This window comes from Phalacrocorax carbo, chromosome 2 (assembly GCF_963921805.1).
Source record: "Phalacrocorax carbo chromosome 2, bPhaCar2.1, whole genome shotgun sequence".
Lineage (NCBI taxonomy): Eukaryota > Metazoa > Chordata > Aves > Suliformes > Phalacrocoracidae > Phalacrocorax > Phalacrocorax carbo.
Window position 1 is genome coordinate 123,005,744 of NC_087514.1, and position 21,598 is coordinate 123,027,341.

A 21,598-nucleotide genomic window follows, 5' to 3' on the forward strand; every position below is an offset into this window, starting at 1 on the left:
GTTGGGACAGGATGCATTGTGGTGCAAAACTGATTGTTGTATAAGATGGGGACTGTCTGGACATGCTAGGTCAGTGTGCATGATAACGGGATGCGGCAACTGGGGAAGGGAGGGAAGGCACAGGCAGTTCTGGGTATCTGTGTGTCTTAGCTGCTTGAATGATGCCTCAGTTCGATTACTATAATGCAGTTTTCTACAGAGACCCTGGATGTAGCATCTGTGCCTGTGAATCAGGTTAATTTTCACAATCAACAGGAGCTATGAGGTAGTTGTATTGACCTGGAAGGCTTACTGCTCAAGCTGCCTAAGCGCTCTGCTGGAAGTGGGTAGGGGTGGTGGTTAGTATCTGGCTGTAGGACCTGCCCTCCATGTCCAACTCTGGAAACCACGTATAGGCAATCTGCAGTGCTGGTAGATATACCAGGGCTCAGAGCTCTGGTCCAGCTGGATGAACAGTTACTCGTGCATTTGGGGGTTACACCTGGCACATAGTTTTTCCAGCAGAGGTTTTTAAACTGTTGCTAGTCGTAAAGCCAGGTGACCATTGGGGGGCACCAGAACAACAGTAATATGCTGGAACTGCTAATTAGTGCACACACTGTTAATGTCTATTTGGTGCAGCCAGGAAAAAAAACCCTGTGTTTGAGGAGGGGAGGCAATTTCTTCCAGTTCTTAAATCAACATGATTTCCTCAGTAATACTGCCAGCTGTTTTGAAGGCATGAGCTGTTAAAGAATAAACTATAGCAAGCATGAATTATCTCGTACTTTCCAGGCAGCATGAGCTTTTTTTTTGTCGTTTCTTTTCTTGTGTTTTTAAATCCTTTGTATAAAATTATGAATTGCTTACAAGGTTTAGACTAGAAAGTTATTTTGAATGAGATATTTTGAATAATTATCCCTGAGTGGTCAGTGTCCAATAAAATATGAAACTGTTTGTAGAGATTTAACAGTTCTCTCCTTCCTAGGCATTTGAATGTCCTATATGGGGTCTGAATCTGGTAGTGTTTGAAGAGTTAGTACACAGTTTTAACAGCAGTTGAGTGTTGGTTTTTTGGTGTGGGTGTTTTTGTTTGTCTGTTTGTTTGTTTTTGAGTGACAATTCAGCTGATGGTCTGAGCTTCAGACATGAAGGGATACCTGAATATATCCCTTCTGGCTAATGGCTCTATGTAAATTCTATGTAAATTTACGTAGATTTTAACATGGGTAGGTATTGTGTAAAAGGGACTATAGGCTGCTGGTAAGTCATGGTGTCAAAGTATCTTTGTTTGCTCCTTGACCTGGCCTTATAAGGATTAGCTGGATTGTGCCTGCCTTTACTGTGGGGAAAAAGTAGTATTTTTCCTTCTGCTATCTACAGACGAAAGCTTCTTCCAAATGTGTCTTCTGTAATCTCCTGAAATTCCTCCTGCTAATTTTTGATTAAAATTTACACTATTATTATTTAACATTGAAGTACGACCCTGTTTCAATAAAGATGTATTTTCTGTTTTGTTGCAGTCTTTTTAAGTTCCTCAGTGTGAAGATACTGAGTTGCTTCCTGTGTGTTGAGGCACAGCCTGCTTTCTGAAAGGCAAGGATACTTGCTTGGCTAGTGATGTTGGAAAGCATCGTGCAAGTTATCCTGAGTCATCTGCAATGATCAAAGCCTAAAGCTTCCAGGGACTTTCATGCCCAATGGTATTGGTAGTCTTCCTTTGTCCAGCTGTCTTACTGACTTACTGGCCTTGAAGTCCCCATTGCATGTATCAGTGCTGAAGCATGGTCAGAATATGAGTTTTTATTATAACAAAACACACTATCCATTTTTGTAAGTGAAAAATTTTGCAAATAGTATTTCTGACAACCTTGACTAAAAATCAGACAACAATTAAATGAATGTCACATTTGGACACTTGCAGAAGACATCAGAGACTTGATGAAAGGAATCCTTGCCTGGAACCATGTTGGTTTTTTTCTCACTATGTGTTTTGTCCTGAAAAAGAGACTACTTCCATATGCAGGTCTTGCCTTCCTTACATCCCTACACCATCACAGTCACAGCACTAGTAGAAAACGGTGTCGTTATGAAACATCTGTCTCATCAGGCAGCTAGGGGCATCTGGAAATTCCTGCTATTTCAAGTTCACTAAGCCTATCTGAGGTCTTCTAAAATGATGAAAAGAACTGTTAATCCTACTGCTGCTTAACTTTAAATAGGGAGGTCACTTCTTAAATTTGTGCAGTTCCTTAATTCATGCACTAGATGGTGATCAAAAGCAGCCCAAGTTGCATGCTCTCCTCTGCTTACCGAAGTCACAGTTAACAGTGGAAAATGAAAGCACGTGAGGCAGACCCTTTTTCCTGCCAAGATTTTAAACTTTTCTCTGTGCCCCTGAATGATTAATCTATTTAGCAGAATCTTCTTAAAGATTAAGGTAGAAATGAAAGTGTTTAGTGGCACTGCTAAATTCATATATCCTGTCAGAATCAGTTGTTTGATAAATGTGTGAGCAGCAAACATTCATAAAATATCCCATAACTTCAAGATGGGATTGGTGTTGTTTCCACAATACAGAAATTTAAATACACCAGTTCTTAAAATAGTTCTTATGGACTGAAACCCAGTCTCTGAATATAGAAATTGATAACTGGTGGTTAGTACAAAGTGGTAATGGAGAAGGGGGAGTACTACTCTGAAAACATGATTACAGATTTTTATAAGATTAAAAACAAACCAAGGAGAAACCATTTTCCTACTGTCCACCCTGAATTTATAAAAGCTTCTCTAATCCTGTACCTTGGGCATACTACTGCCTTCAAAGGGAAAGATTGCAAGATGTATTTTGGACTCTATAACTGGAAAAATGAATTCCACTGAATTCAGTCAAAAATATTCCCTTTAATAAAAAATCAAAGTATAATTTTCAGGAATGGATGCTGATAGATGGATTTAGACAGATTTAGGGATATGGGGAAAGCTAGTACAATACTGTGTAGAGCGATGGTAGGTAGAAAATGTTCAAGGTGCAAAGTTGAGTTAGCAGAAGGGGAATGTACAACACACAGGGCTGTACGATAGCCATTATGGGCTAATAGTGTAGTTCAAATAAACAGCTGGAAGAAAGAGGGTGTTGTGTAAATAGAAAGTCTTAATAGCTAGGAGCCTTTTTTTGTCCTCTGTGTACATCTGTAAGTAAGGCAGCAGAAGCCTGTCTTGGTACTAGTGCTCTGAGCCACTCCTGTGCATAAATTCTTCCTCTGGCAGGGTTAAAAGCTGGTGGAACCAGCGCTTTTGCTGCTCCAGTGGTCTCACAGGAGGTGGCTATGGCAAAAGATACTGGTGCTGTGGAGCCACCTTCACGTGTGGAAAGATGGAGGAGACCCTATGGTGCATGGAGCAATGGTGTAGCTTAAATTAGGCTTAAATTGACAGTCCCCTCTTTTTTCCTTCCTGAGCAGAACACAGACACTCAATTCTGAGGCCTTATCCCAGAAGCTGGAAAAAGAGGTTCCCCCCTTGGGCAATAACCTCAAGTTAAATACTTATAACTCTTCGTGACTTCTATGAGGCAGGCAGTAAAGGCACAAATCATCAGTGGTTAGGAAGCTGGATAACAATAAGTATCTGCTCACAGGCAATTGTAGGGTTAAAAGAGCAAAAGGAAATTTGATGCAGCTACAACATGTTTTACACTGGTGATCCATGTAGCAATGAGGAAATGCATGGAAAAGCAAGATTCCAGACAACTGAGTTGGTGATATGATTCATACACTGACTTTTTAACTCAGCACTCAGCCCATTTATAATGAGAATCATCTGAGGGAAGTAAAATAACAACAGTCTGAAGCTTGTAGGAGGGCAGTAGCCTGTAGGCATGCTAGATGTGGAAAGTGAATTGCTTTGCAGCACGTTGGAGAGATGGAGGTTGTGCCACGTACTAGATGGAATTTTTCCTTTGGTTTGTTTTTTGTCTTTGGTTTTTTTTGGAGGAGTCCACTGCAAGTCTGACTTTTGTTCTAAATTGGTCCTACACAGCTGCACGTATACACTTGCATGCATATAATACATGCATGCAAATAATCTGTGTGTACATGAAAAATGGATCCGTATATGAACACATAGCCAGCTTGGCAGCAGTGCACCAAAGCGATTTGTATGCACTAAATTTATAAAAACTGGCTCCGAACGTATGGAAGGAAGTAGCGTCAAGAGAGAAAAGGCGTGCCCTTATTATGGTGTTAGCACGTATTCTCACAAATGTTCTTAGTTAAAGATGGCTCTTCCTCAAACAGAATCAGAACTACAAGCCTCACATTGTCTCATTCTGTGCATTTTAAGTTTCTGAGCTCAGAGAACCTAACATATAATAGGATAATGAGGTAAAAACATCTGTGGATTTAATCCTAGTCTGAAGTTCCATTTCAAGTTCATGTCAGATGAAGCCAGATGAACCTCCACCCTGAAAGCAAAATTGTCTAATGATCAGTATGCATGTGTGGGACCAATGGGATGCTCCTGGGATCAAAGGCAAATGAGTTCTTATGTACAGAAAATGATTCAAAGCACACATCCCCACAATTTCGGTGAAAATTGTCAACCACCGAAAAGACTTCAAAGCAGTGGCAATTCAGTACAATGTCAGAAGATGGCTGAGTTCAGGTGTCCTTGGGACCCAGGGGACTTCCTTCTTTTACAGCCCAATAGATACAAGGCCACTGTGGTTCCCTGTCCCCAGGTCCAGTGACTACACGTAATAGGTTCACATGTGCACACGTGCATATACACACATACAAAATACATAATATACACAGAGCTGGCTACACAGATCACCACAGACAGCAGTGTCTTTACTGGTGCCCTCATAAACACATATAATGGTCATACACATATGAACAGTATGAACCACCCAGTTCTCTTCAGCTGATAAGGACTGAAATCTTGAGGGGTAAATATATGCACATTATGGTGTCTCTGGTAGCTAGTCTTGGACACTTTGTCTATCCTGCTGCTGGCACTTGGTCTGCAAACCACTCAGACCTCTTATCCTGCTAGCTGGCTCATCTGTCTTGAAGTTCACTAGTGAAAGAAGAAATATAGGATAGTTTGCTGTGATCAAGTGCAGGGATCAGCTAGGTGAGTGTACTGACCAGTGGTCTCTTTGTATCTGACTGCCCTGTTTATCATCTTCTTCCATCTATTTTCCCCACACTTGTTTCTCCCCAATCCACCTTGACCTCTCTCTGTCCATACTTTTGCTCCTTCACCTGAGCATCCCATGATACAGTTTCTACAGTCTCAGTATTTTTTTTTTTTTTTTTTTGCTTTGTACCCCTGGCGTGGCGTTCCTGTGAGAGTTTTCATTTATTTCTCTTTGCGGGTTTCACAACAGGGGCAAGTGTCTTCGTTTGATAATCAGAGGAGCAGTCATTGTGATATGCTCCATTTTCACTGATCAGGTTACTAGGGTTCCTCTGCCTGTTGTTATCTAATCTTTGCTGTGTCTTTGTGTTCGCTGTGGTTAGCTTTTGGTCACATCACCTATCGCACAGCTACCATGTTAGTCACCAGAGCAGCACTTGGTTTCACTGATTCTGCTTGTACTCTGGATATCTTCCCTCTGCACTGTGACCACTGCAGCTCTGGGGCCTATCCAGCAGTTCCATGGGCTAGAAACGGCAGAGGAATGTGGATTTTAGATATCTTTATTGTGAGAAAAACTGTCTGCATAAACTCCATCTTACCTTGCTTTACCCATCTAAAACTTAGGCAGAGGTCTTCCACTGAAGCCCATGGAGGAGGAGAGAAGCTTTTTCAAATTGAGCCCATCCATCTCAGCTGCCCACTATAGGATGAGGTGGATCACTCTCTGGAAGTGCTTAATTTCCTCTGTTAATTAAAGGCAAAGACTAGATGACTAGCTTAGGCTAGATGTCCTATTTTTAGACTGCTAAAGTGATGGCAGTTGACTCCTACTTTCCACATTTTACCTTCAGTGCTGGAGGCTATGTCTCTGGGTAACACATGATGTACGGTTCAATGCACTTAACACTTCCTCTCAAGCTATTACTCCCCTTACGTGTGAGACTCTTACAGAAATAAGCAACTACCGTCTGTAAACAATGCAGGTCCTGATGGAAAAATACTGTCAAGGATCAATGTAAGTCTATGTACAGAGCTGAAGCTTGGGAACTGTGGTCTGTATTACTGATGTGTGTGGTATAAAGACTACAGAACGACCAGGATTTGATTTTCTGTGGTCCCTCATGTCCTCACACCAGTCACCAGCCGTAGGTGTGTGCTGTGAGCGCATGGAGCGCCAACCACCAGAGGAGCTGTCAGCTGCACTGCAGGTGGGGCACTCTGCATTGCACCCTGATGCCTGAGTTCAGCTGTGGTTCCTTCAGAAGGAAACCACTTTGACCCACATGGTGGTGAGTTTGTGTGTATTCTGCAAGAGTATCTGCAAGACAAAGTTGCACTAAAATACCCTGTCCTGCTCACTAACTCACTAATGTACCTGAGTGATGTCTGGTTTTGGCATAGGATTGTGATTAAGATCTTGGTGATTATTTCCTTCCTGGATGCCTCAGTTCCTTCCAGAGATTAAAGATGGAGTTTATAATTTTTCCTCTTATCTATGAAGAACATTGAAATGTGAGGATGGAAAGCACTGTGAAAATCAAAAATAGGGGGATTTTTTCACTTATACTTGGGACTATGACTCCTTTTTCTTTTCCCTTTTTCTTTTCCCCGACAGCAGCTACTTATTGATTTGTGTCTCTGCTCCTTACCTGCCTAGTACATGAGCAGTAGATGGATGTGGCTTTAGGAGTATCATTTTTTTTTAAGACAAATGAGGAAGTTTAAAAAATGGTGTAGCTCAAACAGAGCTTTTGATTCCTTAGCTGTGCTGGTCCTGGCGAAAGAACGGAAGGAAGGTCTACAGCAGCATGAAGGAAGAACCCAATGAAATGTACAATAATATAGTCATCGTAGAGAAAAACAAGTGTTTCTACCCCCAGATATTTAACTTTATTGAAAATTATATGATTTAATTATCAAAGCACCGTAATTATGACCCATGCAATACTAATGACTATTGGCAACAAGGCTCACGAGGACACACAATCTAATTAGCTTTAATGTGAAGGATTTAATAATACATTGGATTAACATCTGTTAGAACCAAGTATCAAGATTTATTATTCTCTGAATAAATATTGACCTCTTGCTCTCAGGTCAATAAATTTTAAGCTTGCCTCAACTTAAATGAGTATCTACTTATAACATTTGCACTCTTCTGTTCCCTATCACCAACTTCAGTAGGGGGAGAGGGGAGCTGCACTTCCCTCCTGCTGTGTCAAACACTTCCTTAAGAAGTTGCATGAAAGTATTGAATTTGCAAACAGAAGAAAAGAGGGTTAGGGCCTAAACTCTTTGTCCATCCTTCACGTATAACTGCCCTTCCTTACTGTTGCTTGAGAAGTAGAAATTTCAGAAATGTTCAGAAAAAATCAATTAATAGTAATGCCACAGAAAAAGTGCGTAGCTTGCGTCGTCTGCTCACTTAAGCAGTCTTTATATTTTGTGTAATGTTGTGAGTGGTGTCAGAAATATTTGTAGGGGTGGGTGGGAGGAAATCCTGTTCCTTCATGTGTTCTGAGACACAAAGTTTTCTCTAGGACTTCAGATTTCTTTTTGTGCTGCAGATATTTAAGCAAGGATTCCTTCCTAACTGTAGGCGTCTCGAGAAGATTGAGATGGGATATGTTTCCTTTTAATGTCTACAAGGGAGGAATTTCTTGTTACTCTCCAAAGGGGTCAGTACAGTCAGAAATATCTACAGGTCTTGCAAAATTTCTTGTAACTGAGAAGAGTTCCTCTAAAAGCAGTAGAAAATACTTGAGACTGATATCTATTCAGCAGATATTTAGACCCTCCTTTCAAATTTATTAGAGTTATAAGGAAACGTGTTAGTCTAACTCTACTGCAGGTGAATTCAGCTATAAAACTCCCAGCAGCTTCAGTGGCAGACTTCTGTAGGTGAATGTTGATTAATGTAGAGAATTTTTTCCTGAGCCACTGATCGATTGGAGACTTCCTAAATTTTGTAGGAAGATTGTTTATATTTATTGAATTCTGTGGAACCTTTCTAGTAAAGGAAGTAAAATCAAGCAGACTTTAGTAGATGAGTTTTATATAGTAGATTGTAACTTCTTTCAAAGGTCAAAAGATTGTTTTTGCATGTGCTCTGTCTCTCTCTAGTAAAAATATATATGCTGGTGTGGAAGCTTGACAAAAACATGCAAGTTTTCACCTTTTTTCACCTTGCTAGTCCTTTGCTTCTACTTGTACAATTTTTACCTTTTTGGTGTGATTTATAGTTAGCTGCGGCACTAAGGGAAATTGTGGCTTTTGCCATGGTCCGGAGTGCGTATCTGGTCAGACTGGTGAAAGAATAAGTTTCTCAAAGCAATTGGGTGTACAGGATTAGAAGGTTTAATCTGTGCCTCTGCATGCTAAGCCATATCTATAGGGGTGTAGGGTAGGCCTGAGGTTAGCAAAATTTTATTCCATGTATTCCTTTTGAGGTAAGTATATTGTTACAAATCTTTGCAAAAGGGATGCTAAATTTTGAGACCAGTGTGCCTTTACCCCTCCAACTGCCCCCAAATTATCTAGGGATTGGCTGCAGTCTAGTTGCTTTTAGCTAAGGCTTTTATTAATCATAATTACCTATATTTTGGTTCTTCAGTTTGCAAATACTTGTAGGTGCAAATAATTGTTTTTCCTTCAATATCCACACTTTCAGACTACAAGAAAATTTGTGGATTTTGAACCCTAGGGATCCTGTTTTGTTCTTTCAGTTTCATGATTGTCCATGTGTTTAAGCACAGAGGTTTGTAACATATGTTGCATTTAAGTTATGGATTAAAAAAGAAAAGGAAAATATGCTCACTGGAGATGAGGAGAGGAGGAAGGCTGAGCTGGAATGGACAATGTTCTGGGACAAGATGTACATGAAGAAAGTGTTGTTGACTTCGACAGGGCTCCATGTGGTAGGTTTTGATGGCCTTTATTTCATGTCCAGATTGGGATTTAAATAAATGAGTCTCAGGTAGGCAAAACAATTCTAATAACTGACAGTTATTGGTCCTATAATTCACTGGGTGGAGGGGGAAAGGGGATAATTTTCTTTGTTAATCTGGATGATCAGATCAAACAGCAGCATTGCTTTTGTGGTAGCAGTCTGGGTCATGGTAGACAACGTCCCCTCATCCACCCCAAAAGAATGTAAGCAGCCTCTGAGAAGGTCATTATGATGTTTTTAAAGGAGAAAAAAAAAGGATATCTAGTTTTGTTGTAATACAGTTCTTTAGATCTGGTTAAAGAATATGAACAAAGATGCATTACAGTTCTTTATTCCTTACTGTAATGCAAACGCAGAAGGTCCTGATACCTTATGCCAGAAGCTGACTTGTGCAAGCAGTAAATAAGATCTTAACAGTTGGGAATCATTCCAAGTTTCTGAAGTGACATTCCTTTTTCTACACCAGAAGCATGTTGAGTTTTTGAACTTGTGTCACGGTATAATGTAATCTTTCTATTGTAAAGTGCTCCTCCCAGCCCCAGACATTCACGTTGCACTGCGATTTCTTTTTTCTCCCAATAGAGTAGAACAGAAGCTCATCCCTATGCATACAAACTAAAAAGGGGTTTTTTTTTGTTAGTTACTCTTGCTTTCAAGACAACAAGCTACCCTTTTATCCTGGATGGAGAACTGGAGCATGTCTTTGGCATGGTTGAAAGACTGAAAAACCTAGTGACTAAAATGGGAACATAACAAATGTTGCACAGTAACCTCATGTATGCTATGAAAGCTTTTAAAAGAATTGTTTTTATAAAACCAGTACTGCTCAACTCCTGTTTAAACAGATCACAGCATTGGATTCATAGTGTTGTGTGCTAGCCTTTGGAGTTTTCTTAGTGCCTACACTTTCCACATGGCTTATTAATAAGACCTTGGTAAAACAAAGAAAAATAAGAAGAAAACCATGTGAATTGTCTTGAAAAGCCGCATGTGCTCAGATAGAAGAAGACACAGGACTGAGCACCTGGAAAACCATGTGTTCACCAACATATATTTTAGCTGTAAGTAAAAACATACACAAACATCTTTAGGTGCCAATTCTGTTCTGGGTGCTGTCTGTTCTGGCTCCTTCTCAGAGGCAAATACCATTAGAGTAAAAGCCTATGTCTGAAGGCTATTTTTTGTTGCATAAATGACCGGCTAAAGAAGTCATTTAAGGCAATCAAAACCCGAAGCCAGTCTGCCATCTCCTATTAGTCAGGTCATTTTCAGTGATTTGTGGGGTTCATTAATGTGTCTTCTGGCAAAAAGCAATGGGTGAGAAGATGACGTGAAAAATATGATAGCGTAGACACACTGCACAACCCTGAGTTGAAGGTGCACGGAGGATGTCAGTACTGGGACAAAAATACAGCAGCATCTGTTCTCCTTTGATATGTTAGTTGCTCAGAGAATGTGGAAGTGGTTACTGCTATTTTGACAAATGCGCTTATTTCTCCTTTTGTTGCCTGGTGTGGCACAAGGGGAACACTGGCGCAATAGTGTACGGCAATAATTTATTAGTGGTTTAGGGATGTGGGCCCAGAACAAATTCTAGACAAAAGAAAAACATGTTTGGGTTTTACAGAGTGCCTTGGCTACAGGAACAAAGCTGTGATTGGGTGTGCAAATATTTGGTATTTCGATTGTCCCAGTTGGGGTGACAGCTGACAAATGGTCTGAGTTTGTTTTTAATTATCACCAAAAGGGAAAAAGCCTGTTGCGTTAAAGCCAGCAACTGATGTTGCAGCACAAGGCAAGAAAAGATATTTAACAGTGGAGGATATACTTTCTCAGTGTTATAATATGTTGAAAGCACTATTACGTCCAAATATTTATAGTATTTAGCTAGTTTTGTGATTACAACCAACAAAGGAAAGTGTTTTGTTCACTTATGTTGCATCCAATGATTGATATTAAAATGCCAGCTACTCTTCTTACTTAATACTGACTGGTACCATTGATATTGAAGTTATCTTCTGCAGTCACACTGGGAAATGTAGCAGATATGCTGTGACAGATGTTTGAGAGACCTATTTGGCACAGAAATTATTTAATATATATCATAGTAGTGTACAGAGCACCCACGAAGTGTCAGGGCCGATTAGAAAAGATGTATGAACACACAGAGACTTCACTGCCCTGAAGGGGAAAAGAAACCTGTTACCCAAAAGAGATGGAGTGATTTGTCCAAACAGCCTCTGGCAGGGTTAGGGACCAATCCTATTCGTTGAGCTGTATCCAGTACTTCAACCACTGTGCTATCATTTGAGCAAGATATGAAACAATATTGTGAAGATCCACTGAAATAATTTTTTTTTTTTTACTTTTTTGGTGGCAATTGCTGTACAATAGTTGTTTCCTTATTATACATTAATCCAAACTGGTCATTTCTTGCAGGAAGCATTACTTGTCAGACTTTGAATAGCCAATAAGTTGCCTTTTAAGTAACGATCATGAACTCCCATATGAAAATTTGCCCCTTCTGGGGTAGCCAAAATAGATTTTTGCGGTCAGATGAGAAAGACTGTTCTGTATAAACTTGTCTTCCATTGCAAGGAATAATTGAGGCAAGAACACAAAATGTGTTTTCCATTTTTGTGAAATCATGAGAATGTGATCTTTCCATTTTGTCAAAAGGGCAACTTTTTTTTGGTCTTCTAGCTACAAATCTTCAGCCAATTTCTCGTGCAGTATTCAGTACCTCAGAAAGTTTCATCGAGGCTGTATTTGAGGAAAAGAAATAGTTTAAGCTGCTAATATGCTCCTGTCCTTCCAACACTGTCTAGCCTGCTTTTGTGGATCCCTAGAAAGGTTATTGATTTACTGCAAGTGTGGCTTTCTCTAGTAAAAGCTGAAGGCTGTTTGCAAACTGCCACCTGAAGCAGACACATAAGGAGGAAATTCAGATAATTGCATTCTGCTTCCATTGAAGTCCCTGGCTATTTTAAAATTAATTTCAGGAGGAGCAGAATGGGGTCCAGTGAGTGGGAGTCGCTGCTGCCAGCAGCTGGAATAGCTCTTCAGCTTTATGTTGCATAGATGCTCAGTGACCTGGGAACTGTCCAAAAGATTTGGAAAAAATGTTTCTGATAGCAGTTGCCAGTATTAACACCAGTTTTTATAGGCATTCTGACTTTGTAGCACTTGCTGGACCAGCACGTTTAGAGTCATCCACACTACTTGAAGCTGTTCACAGGAGATTTCCAGCCAAATTTTGCCGACAGACCAGGCAGTCCCATGAATTTTCTCATACTTTCTGTCTTTTCCAGGGGCCAAAAATTCTACAGATGGTTCAGTTAAGCAGTGTCAGCACTTTTGATCTCACGTATTTATGGTTGTACAAATAATGGATTTTTTGGTTTGGCCATTGAATTAAGAAACTGGAGGCAGTTCTTGGTTTTAGTTGACCAGAAAGAATTTTTGTTTTCAGACAAGCTAAAATACAGCAATTGACTTAGTTTCGGTTTCCTCAGTCCTTTTGTACTCGCTGCAATAAAAATGGGTCAATTTCTAACTGAATTAAAGTTTTAATTGAAAACAGTGTTTTGGAAGAAATACTCAAAATATTTTTCATTTAAAAATGTAGAAAACCTTTAGGCCTTTCTGGTTTCTTTATTTTTCTGGCTAATGCTATCTTTTCACTTGGGCTATTTGTCAAATTCAAAATTTTTTTTTCTCCTGAAGCGAAATATTTTTGTAAATTCATTGCTTAGCGGTCTATTTTTACCCAGCGCTGTTATCAATTTACAACTCATACCTGTTGCCTTAGTGTTTAAATACAAAATTTAAAGACTACTGCTTTTAAAGAGTGTAGCCTCTAGCCTACAGTTTGGAAAAGCTGTTGTGATATGTCAACATCTTGTATCACTAGACTAATATGTCTAGAGTCTGTGAGAATGGCAGCAGTACAAGGAACATTCAGGTAACAGAGATACAGTCTTAGAGGCATAGAAAATCATTTGTGATGGGACAGTTTGATTAGGTCTAAAATGAGATCCTTTTCAGATTAAGGGAGGGCATTGAGAAAGAAATTCATAACTGAGGTTGAACAGAGTCTTCCATTATCAGCAAGGTATTCTGCAGTTGTTCAGCCTGAGCTTTCTTGCACTTTCAGCATATCTGTTAATTGCAATTGTCAGAGACAACATTAGAGCAGAAAAATAAGGGGCTAATTAAAACCAGTAGGTGCTTATTTCTCTATTTAGAAACAAGAAGGTAGCATATTTGTTGGGAAATTCTGCTTCTCCTTAGGACAACTTACTTGGCTATCCATACCCAGCAGCATTAGTGCAGTTGGGGCTGAGGGATCAGTGGATTTATGTCATATGAACAAAAGAGCTACATTACTCTTTTCTGCCTCTTGTCACCAGAAAGCATCAGTTATTTTGGACTAAATATAGGACTTGAACTATAAGCTGGAAATAGGGGGTATGTATTTTAAAAGTTAATGGGATTTTGTGATTTGAAAAAGCTAGGCACCTCCTTATCTTATTATGATTTGCTGTTGTCGTTGTTAGAAAAAACTTTTACAAACCAATTTTAATTACAAATGTCCATACTCTTCAACAGGAGGCAGCTTACAGTGAATGTAATTCACTGTGTACTGTGAACTACAGTACTCACTGTAATACTATATTATTACAGTATTAATACAGTAGTACTGTATTAATACTGTAATATCGTATTAATATTACTGTAATACTGTGTTGTGACTAATGGGGTGGGAACATCACCTGTTCAACAGAGCTGCTCTGGAGATTTCCCTTTACACAAGAAACTCATGTGTTAGGAAATTGTTCTTAGCTTAAGAACCAGGCTTACATAGCTCAACCACTCTGAGAATGCTTTCAGAGGCCTTGCTCTAGCTGGAAGAAGATGACATTATCTCAAATAGGTGTTTCATCAAGTCCTCTGAAAGGATTTTAAGTGTCCAAACTTGGGAGTAATTCCTGGAGACATTAGATACATGCGTCTCCTGTTGAGAATGTGCTCAACTCTATCAATGAGTCAGCCTTTAATGGTGGTTACTGAAGTGTGTCACGCAGTCACGGCCTGAGGTTGGTGGAAATCCTTGAAGCATTGGAGAAACTTGCGTTGAATGCCATTGATGAGCCAATTAGGGGGAACACAGTGGGTTTTAATGTATTCCCCTGTGGTATGGTTGTGCAGAACCACTCTTCTCAAGGATACTTGAGATATGGAGAGGGAGATACATTGCTTTCCTGGTCCTCCTGGTGCACTAGATACTTCAGCTGTAGTGTCCAAGCTGCTCCTGGCTGCTTATCACACTGCTCTGTGTGTGGTATGTGCTGGGAAGGAACACTGGCATCTTCCACGTGAATATGTATGATGGTCAGCTGTGTTCTGGAGTCTTGATAGAAACAGCTTAAACTTTAGGGCTAAAACTTTCTGTTGTCTGCAGTGTGGCTGAGTGCTGGCTGAGAGTGGGAAATGTGATTATCCTGTCACCCAGGTAGATGGAGAAGGAGATAAACTACTATGTCATTTTTGTTCTAGTTTAAAAAACTCTGCTATTAATAGTAAGGGAAGCACAAGATGTTACAGCCTCTCTGTAGGTCTGCACAGGGAGAATGATGCACTGATCAGTCCTCAGGCAAAGCAGTTTTCTGGGCCTTTGGTTGCACGTATGAGCAGCTCTGCTGCAGGATGGCCTTCCATGCACTGCACCTCCTCCCCACCTTCCTAGGTGGAAGAAGGACATGTCTGATAGCTAATAGGCTGCTGTAGTGAGCATTTGAAAGAATAATCTCCAGGATGGATTGAAAGAGGAGGCCAGTGGTGGGAAGGAAGAGGTGAAGGGAGCAAAGGAGAGAAAAGGACTTCGGTTTAAGGATATATTACACTTAAAATTCTGAGACTGCTCCACTGATGGGCCACATAAAGAATTAGATTTACAATTTGAAGTAAGTTCCATAGTGAAATAATTGGACTGGTGAAGCAATCTCATTCTCACTAAATTGCTTTTCGAGGAGCCTATCCTGAATGGGGCTGAGCAGTTCTTTCTACTATTTGAGCATCCTCAGGTCTCATTGACTTCAGTGGGATTTAAACTCATTGACCTCCTCACTAGGCAATTAGTTCCTTATAGGTCTAATTTTTCTGCTGCAAAGTGGTAGTTGCCTTTACTTCCAGTTAACAATTATACCCCGTGCTCCTCAAGCCCAAGCCCTAGCATGCATGTATCATTTAATAGTTTTTTCGTGAGGCATGTACTTAAGCTCTTGTGCACATATTCTGTTCCTTACTGCTTTCTGTGAATAGGATCCCTGATAGTTTTGTTACACTGACTGCATCATGTTAGCAAACAGAACATGCAAAATACTTGATGGAAAATCTTTCCGAAAATAATCCTGTCAAAAGCCCATAGGACAGTTTTATGTTTTGTTTTCTTTGTTTCAAAGAAGTGTTTGGTTTGCCTTCAAAAAGGGATGGATCCACTCCAGATTAAGAGGACAACTTCATTAGCATGGAGGATGAATGAGATAATAAATGAGATAATAAAAGTGAAATTTTTCTACCTTTTCTTTCCATGAGAGTAGACCTACTGAAATGCAGTATATTTACAGTCCTCAAATTACTGAAGCTCTAAATGTTTTTGCTTTCGTAGTCTCCATTTGTACTACTGCGCATTTTGGTATGATGGATTGTGGAGCACTGGTTGTTGAGATGAAGAGAATCAATAGTGTGATACAAAAGACGAAATAACTCTGATGGAACATCGATAAAGGCTAAAAGTTGCCATAGGGATTTGAATCTTAAAGAAGAGCTTGAGAAAGTATAGTAAGAAGAATTTTCTTCTCCTCTTACACTTGTAGTGTCTCTATTCTATGAGCAGAAGATGCTTGGGGGTTCTTGTCAAGTACAGGGGTGGAGGAATTTTTTCTTTTCGGCGTGTATACTGTGCCCAGCACAATGCCTTCTGGGCACGATGTCTTCCGAGCATTGTTATAGTGCCATTGCTATCTCAGCTTATAGCTGGTGTGAATAAAAATGGAAAAGTAGAGCTCTTAATAGCCTTGTGTACTGTTAAATTGTTCAACACATGCAAACTGTAAGAGAAGTAGGAGAGGTTTTATCATGCCAGTTATTTACTGTTTAAGAGAACGTGTGTTGCAGGCCTACTCACTAGTGCGCCTAACCAGGAGTGTTCCCAACCAAGAGTCTTCCCATTTGACTCCACCACTGGCAAATTGTGCAAGAACAATTATAAGGCCCAGATTTTGCCTAGGTGTTTGCACTGCACAGCACTGCATTCAGCAATGCGTTAGGATGCAGTTTGGAATATTTGGTCTGAAGCAGAGAGGATCGTTTGCTGAGTAACATACTTTTCAGGGTGAAGAAGACTGTCTCATGCAAAATAGCTATCATCAATATCCGAGCAGAACGCCAGTGTTTTGTAGTTATATTTTTTTGTTTGTTTGTTTTTTTATTGAATATGGACTAAATGAGGTTAGTCTGATGTAATTTTGAGCTATAAAGCAAGCAAATGGAGAAATCCTTGAATCATTTGCTAGGCAGACAGAAACCCAGGTGGGGGATGTTATAGGGATATATTTGATTACTTCTATTTCTAAATGATGTACGCATTGCAGATACACAGCAGAACTGTGTTTTCATTGGTAGCTTTCATTAGGATTTTTACAGAGGAGGCACACCTGGAGCTCCACATTAGATTTTATGGATTTTATGGAAAAAGGTGCTATTGAATGTGACTGAAGGTATCACAGTATGCCTCTTAACATTTCTGTTGTAATTCTAAGTGTTCCTGTCCTCATTGTTATCTTATTGTTTCCCAAATGTTTATCGGAATCATTTTCACAACTTATTTATCATTTTTTGCTTGCAGCAATATGCAAAACCCCAAAATTCTGATTGCACATTGCATTCTGAAAGGATATTCATTGCTTTTATGTGCATAATTCATACTGATGTCACACTCCGGACTTTAATTAGAATTCTGACTCTATCACTCTCATAGTTTAAAAAACAAACACTAAATAAGCCATGTAGCTTTGTCATGACGATAAACCAAAATCAGAGAGGCAAATTAAGTCAGAATCATAAACAGTCCTCTTCTGAATTCAATATACATCTTGAAACAATGGTAATTTAGATGTACCACTAAACAAATATGGGAAAGCTAGGCTGTTAGTGTTGAAAACCGTAGCTGTTTCTATCTAAGCAAACTGTATGGGACTTGCCTACTAAAATGTGCCATGTAAAAATAAAGCTATTAAGGCAAAGTTGGCATCATCATTTTTCTTTTGCAGATCAGGTGGTAGTTTCTGGCAGTAACTTCTAGTGCTGAAATAAATTAATGCAGAAACCAAGGTTAGGTCATACACCTATTTGCTTAGTTCAAAGTCAAACTGTCATAAAAAGAAGAAAAGGAATGCACTGTGCTAAAATACATTAGTGTTATTAGAAATATATTAAAATGCGACACATTTTTAAAAATACTGCTTCTGTCAAAATACTTATGTTGAATTCTGTCTTCCAAGAATAGAGTACTTAATCCAGCAATGTGTTTAAGCCAATGACTGATTTCAAGCATGAGAACACAGAACTCCTCACATGCTTAAAGTTAAGCACAAGATTAATTGGACAATTACGCTGGAATGAGATCAAGTGTTCAGCTATAAGGACCTGACTCTGCCAATCTTAGTCATGCTTATTTATTCTGCAGTGAGATACCTATGAGATTTCATCCCGTTCAACACAAGAGGAGTGTACTCAGATGCTAATTACACCTTAGATCTAAGAGACGAAATCTTAAGCTCCAGAATCAGGCCTCGTGCCTTAATATTGCATCACACTGACTACTTTGGCAGCCGAAGTTTCACAAAGATTCAATGGAGAGTGTCCTCTAGGGAGACAGCTACTTTGCAGATGTGGAGAAGGGCCATCAGGGGCGAGTAGTCAGGCTTAGCCTAGTTAGCACAAGGAGAGAAGCCCTGCCCTTTACCAGCCACGGTTGATATTCTTCTGAGTTCAAACCTTTGATTTAAATCAGGAAGACTGGGGACCTTAACCCAAGATTTCCCGTGTCACAGACGAATGCTTCAAGCAGCTGGCTTTTGAGGGTTTTAGATCTTGCTCTGATTCTGCCAGGAGTCCCAGAACCTGGGGGTCTCAGTACACAATCTGCCTCTAAACCTGCAGGTCTGAGCTTCAGTGTTTCTTGGGGCAGGCAGTGTGAAGGCAGGCAAGGGGTGCAAAACTCAGACATTTCAAAATAACTTCATAAGTCACAAAATATACGTCTTGCCCAAATCTGCTGTATCTCTGATGTGATGCCAACCCTTTTTTTGTCTCTGCTTTCAGGTTGCTCCTATAATTAAAGAACGGATGATGAAGAAGGGCAGCATGATGCTTGGGTACCAGCCTCACCAGGACAAAGTCAACTTCTTCCGTCAGGTGGTGATCAGCCCACAAGTTAGTCGAGAAGACATGGACTTCTTGCTGGATGAAATCGAACTGCTTGCTAAGGACTTATAGCTGTAGCTCCACAGCACCAGGTCCTGCTCACACTCACACGTGATATTTATGGAGAGAGAATGGCAGCAGCGTTGTAGAACTGTTTTGTGAAAGGTAGTAAAAAGCTTGACATATAGTTTGGAAACTGTCATTTTACCGAGTGATGTTGAGAGCTTTGCAGGTAGAACACCCCTTCACAGGAAAGTATTTGCTGATGGAGGCTGAGAATGACCCAGGGGCAGGCTGGTGCTTGCAGCACCGCTGCCGCCATTCTGGGAAGTGTTTCCTCAAGAAGGGAGCACTTCTGAAAATGGTATCTACATCCCAGGGAGGGCAGCTATTTACGGCGTGCCTGTGCACAGTAGCTCAAACCGGTCATTTATATATGCAGGCAATACTCCTCTGAAGTTACTGTTAGGAGTGGATTTAGCTCAGTGAGCTTTAAAATGCTAGTTAATACTCTGTCAATATTTTAGTTTGGTTTCTGTTTAAGGGTAGAGGCCTGGTTGGTAATTACACTGATAAGACTGAACATCGTGGACTTGTATGAAACGTTCCTCAAGGCCCCTAACTAGGTGGATTGTCCAGGTTTTCTGCCATTAGCACAGTCAACAACATTAGCACAGTCACCATCCTGGGGGGGTTTGCAGGACCTGCCTGCACAAAGCCTCAGGCAACCAATATTGACCATGCTTTGAAGAGGTGGAACTAGATGACCTACAAAGGTCCCTTCCAACCTAACTGATTCTGTGATTCTATGAAATACAATGATTGGGCCTGGTCAGTGTTTGCCAATGTTGCCCACCCAAAATATCGCCACCACTTTAGCAGAGCTGAGAATATTGGAAGAGCACTTAGAACTTCTTACCTCTTTGTTAACAGGAGTTACTTATCCTTTCTGAGCTGCTGTTCACCTTCCTCTGTTTTAAAGCATAAAGATTTATTCAGCAGCACCTTTTAGATGCACTTTAAAATTATAACAGAGAAACAAAAGATATATTTACCTGAAAGATATATATTTTTTATGTGTGGTGACTATATATTAAGAGTATAGCAAAATCACATATTTGTCACTGTCTGTATTTTCCTACAGATTTGAGATGACTCAATCTTATGTTATCAGTATGTAATTTATATTTTGGCACTGAGATTAAGGTGGTGGTGATCAGTGAAAGCCTGCCTGTGATTTTAAGATATGATTTTAGTCTGAGTATTTTTGGTCAATCTTAAATTGAAAAATTCTATACTTTATGTTTGTGTTAAGAATTACAGTTTACTTTTGATTGTTTTTATTCTATAAAATGATCCATTTTATAAAGATGGAAATTTATTTCTTGGTGTGATGTTCTTGCAGCAAACTAATGGAAATAACCGTGTCTTGAACCTTGTAATCAATGCCTACTTAACTTCAATGTTTTGATGTTTGTTCCTTTTTCTGTATTTGAGGTGGCACTGACCAATATGAACTTTTCTGCTGTAATGTTTTCTGTCCTGCTGAAAGCTGTCTTTAAACGCAATGCTTTCATGTTTTCATTTCTTACATTGTACTAGGATACAACATTGCATGACATTCCTACTTCCAATCTCCAGGATTATGGTATGGAAAGTTTAACAAAATCATCATACCCAAGGAGGTCACACAATCAGAGCAGCAGATAGGAACTTGAGTCACCCTGCAGCACTTGACAGATGCCTTTAACAGTGTCCTGAAAGTGAATATGCTTGTGCTATTATAGTGAGACACTGGATTTTAAGACAAAACCCACATTGATATGAACATAAAAAAGAACATAATGATGTGGTCCCTGGATTCTGCCCTGTAATACCTGCCGTTCACGTTCACTTTACCATTTGTTATCTTGTGCTTTTGGCAATACCAGCTTGGAAAGCTCTTAACTAAATTCAGGGCCCATAAGGCTTATTTAGCCTCCCAGCCACTCTGGGTGGAGTGCAAGTATGCTCGGGTGACTTTGCTGTTTCTTCTTGAGTTAGATAGCACTGTTACCCCTTCTCCTTCTCTTTTTTGACCTTGAAAGGAAAGACAGAATACAGTGTCAGGATGTTTTGATTATGGTCCGGATTCTTGGTGAGTACTTGATTTTTGATTCAGGGGGTTCTATGTCACCTTCTGTCAGCTAAGAATTTGGTCCATGGTGTTTTGTGACACTGCTACTATCAAAAACTGTTACTATCTTGTTTCTCATCATGTTGTTAGTGCATTGCTGTTTCCAGCTTCTGACACTTACAGCACATGCTGGACTGAAGTAACCAGTTCCTTTCTGTAGCAGTAGTGGCTATAACATTTTTAAATGAGAGCAAAATGGAATTTTTTTAACGTTTGCAGAAAATAGGTCTCTAATCAACAGGTACACTGATTTCTTCAAAGGCATAGGTTAACCTTCCGGTGTGATGAGAGTACCTTATCTCATCTCGGTATATTTTCTATTATTGCTGACCTCTTATCATGTCCCAGGTGTGCAGTATAATGGTCTCATTTCAGGACTAATGTCATTTTCTCATAGTTGCCTATTTAGGACTAGTATGTACAAAATGTCCATTTTGTAGCTGGTGATTTTAATAAAAAGTGAAGTAAATGACACCCTTATAAATACAGGTTGTGTTTGTCATTTGTCAATCTAAAACTGCAGATATATGTATATATAAAGAAGGTATGCATGAGCTCTCCATATGGAGAAATGACAAACTGCCAGCACAGCTTTAAAATGTGAAACCTAGTCTAACCCTGCTTCAGGATGTGGTTTATCTGTGTGCTGTGCCCGTATCATCTTTAATAAACATCTTGGATGAAAATATGTCACAATTTATCTTACTCCTCCTTTCAAATGCAGAAATTAAATTGTTTTTGCAGAAATGGCCATTTTACTTATTTCTTTATTATTCTAGCTAGATGGGATTGGCCTGTGAGCTCCCTCTCCTAGTTACTGAGAAGTGCCATCTCTCAGGATGCTAAGCCAAGTTCTG

General features: G+C 39.7%; 2 protein-coding genes across 3 annotated transcripts in view; one reads left to right on the forward strand and one right to left on the reverse strand.

The window, feature by feature from the left end:
• The window catches only part of GADL1 (glutamate decarboxylase like 1), an 83,659-nt gene extending 62,253 nt beyond the window's left edge, over positions 1-21,406 (forward strand). For both annotated transcript variants that reach the window (XM_064444213.1, XM_064444212.1), the window contains one exon: positions 18,464-21,406. In XM_064444213.1, coding sequence (XP_064300283.1) covers positions 18,464-18,637 — 174 coding nt within the window. In that variant the 3' untranslated portion in view covers positions 18,638-21,406. The remainder of the gene's footprint in view (positions 1-18,463) is intronic.
• The window catches only part of STT3B (STT3 oligosaccharyltransferase complex catalytic subunit B), a 476,425-nt gene that overhangs the window by 275,861 nt on the left and 178,966 nt on the right, over positions 1-21,598 (reverse strand). The window lies entirely within an intron of this gene.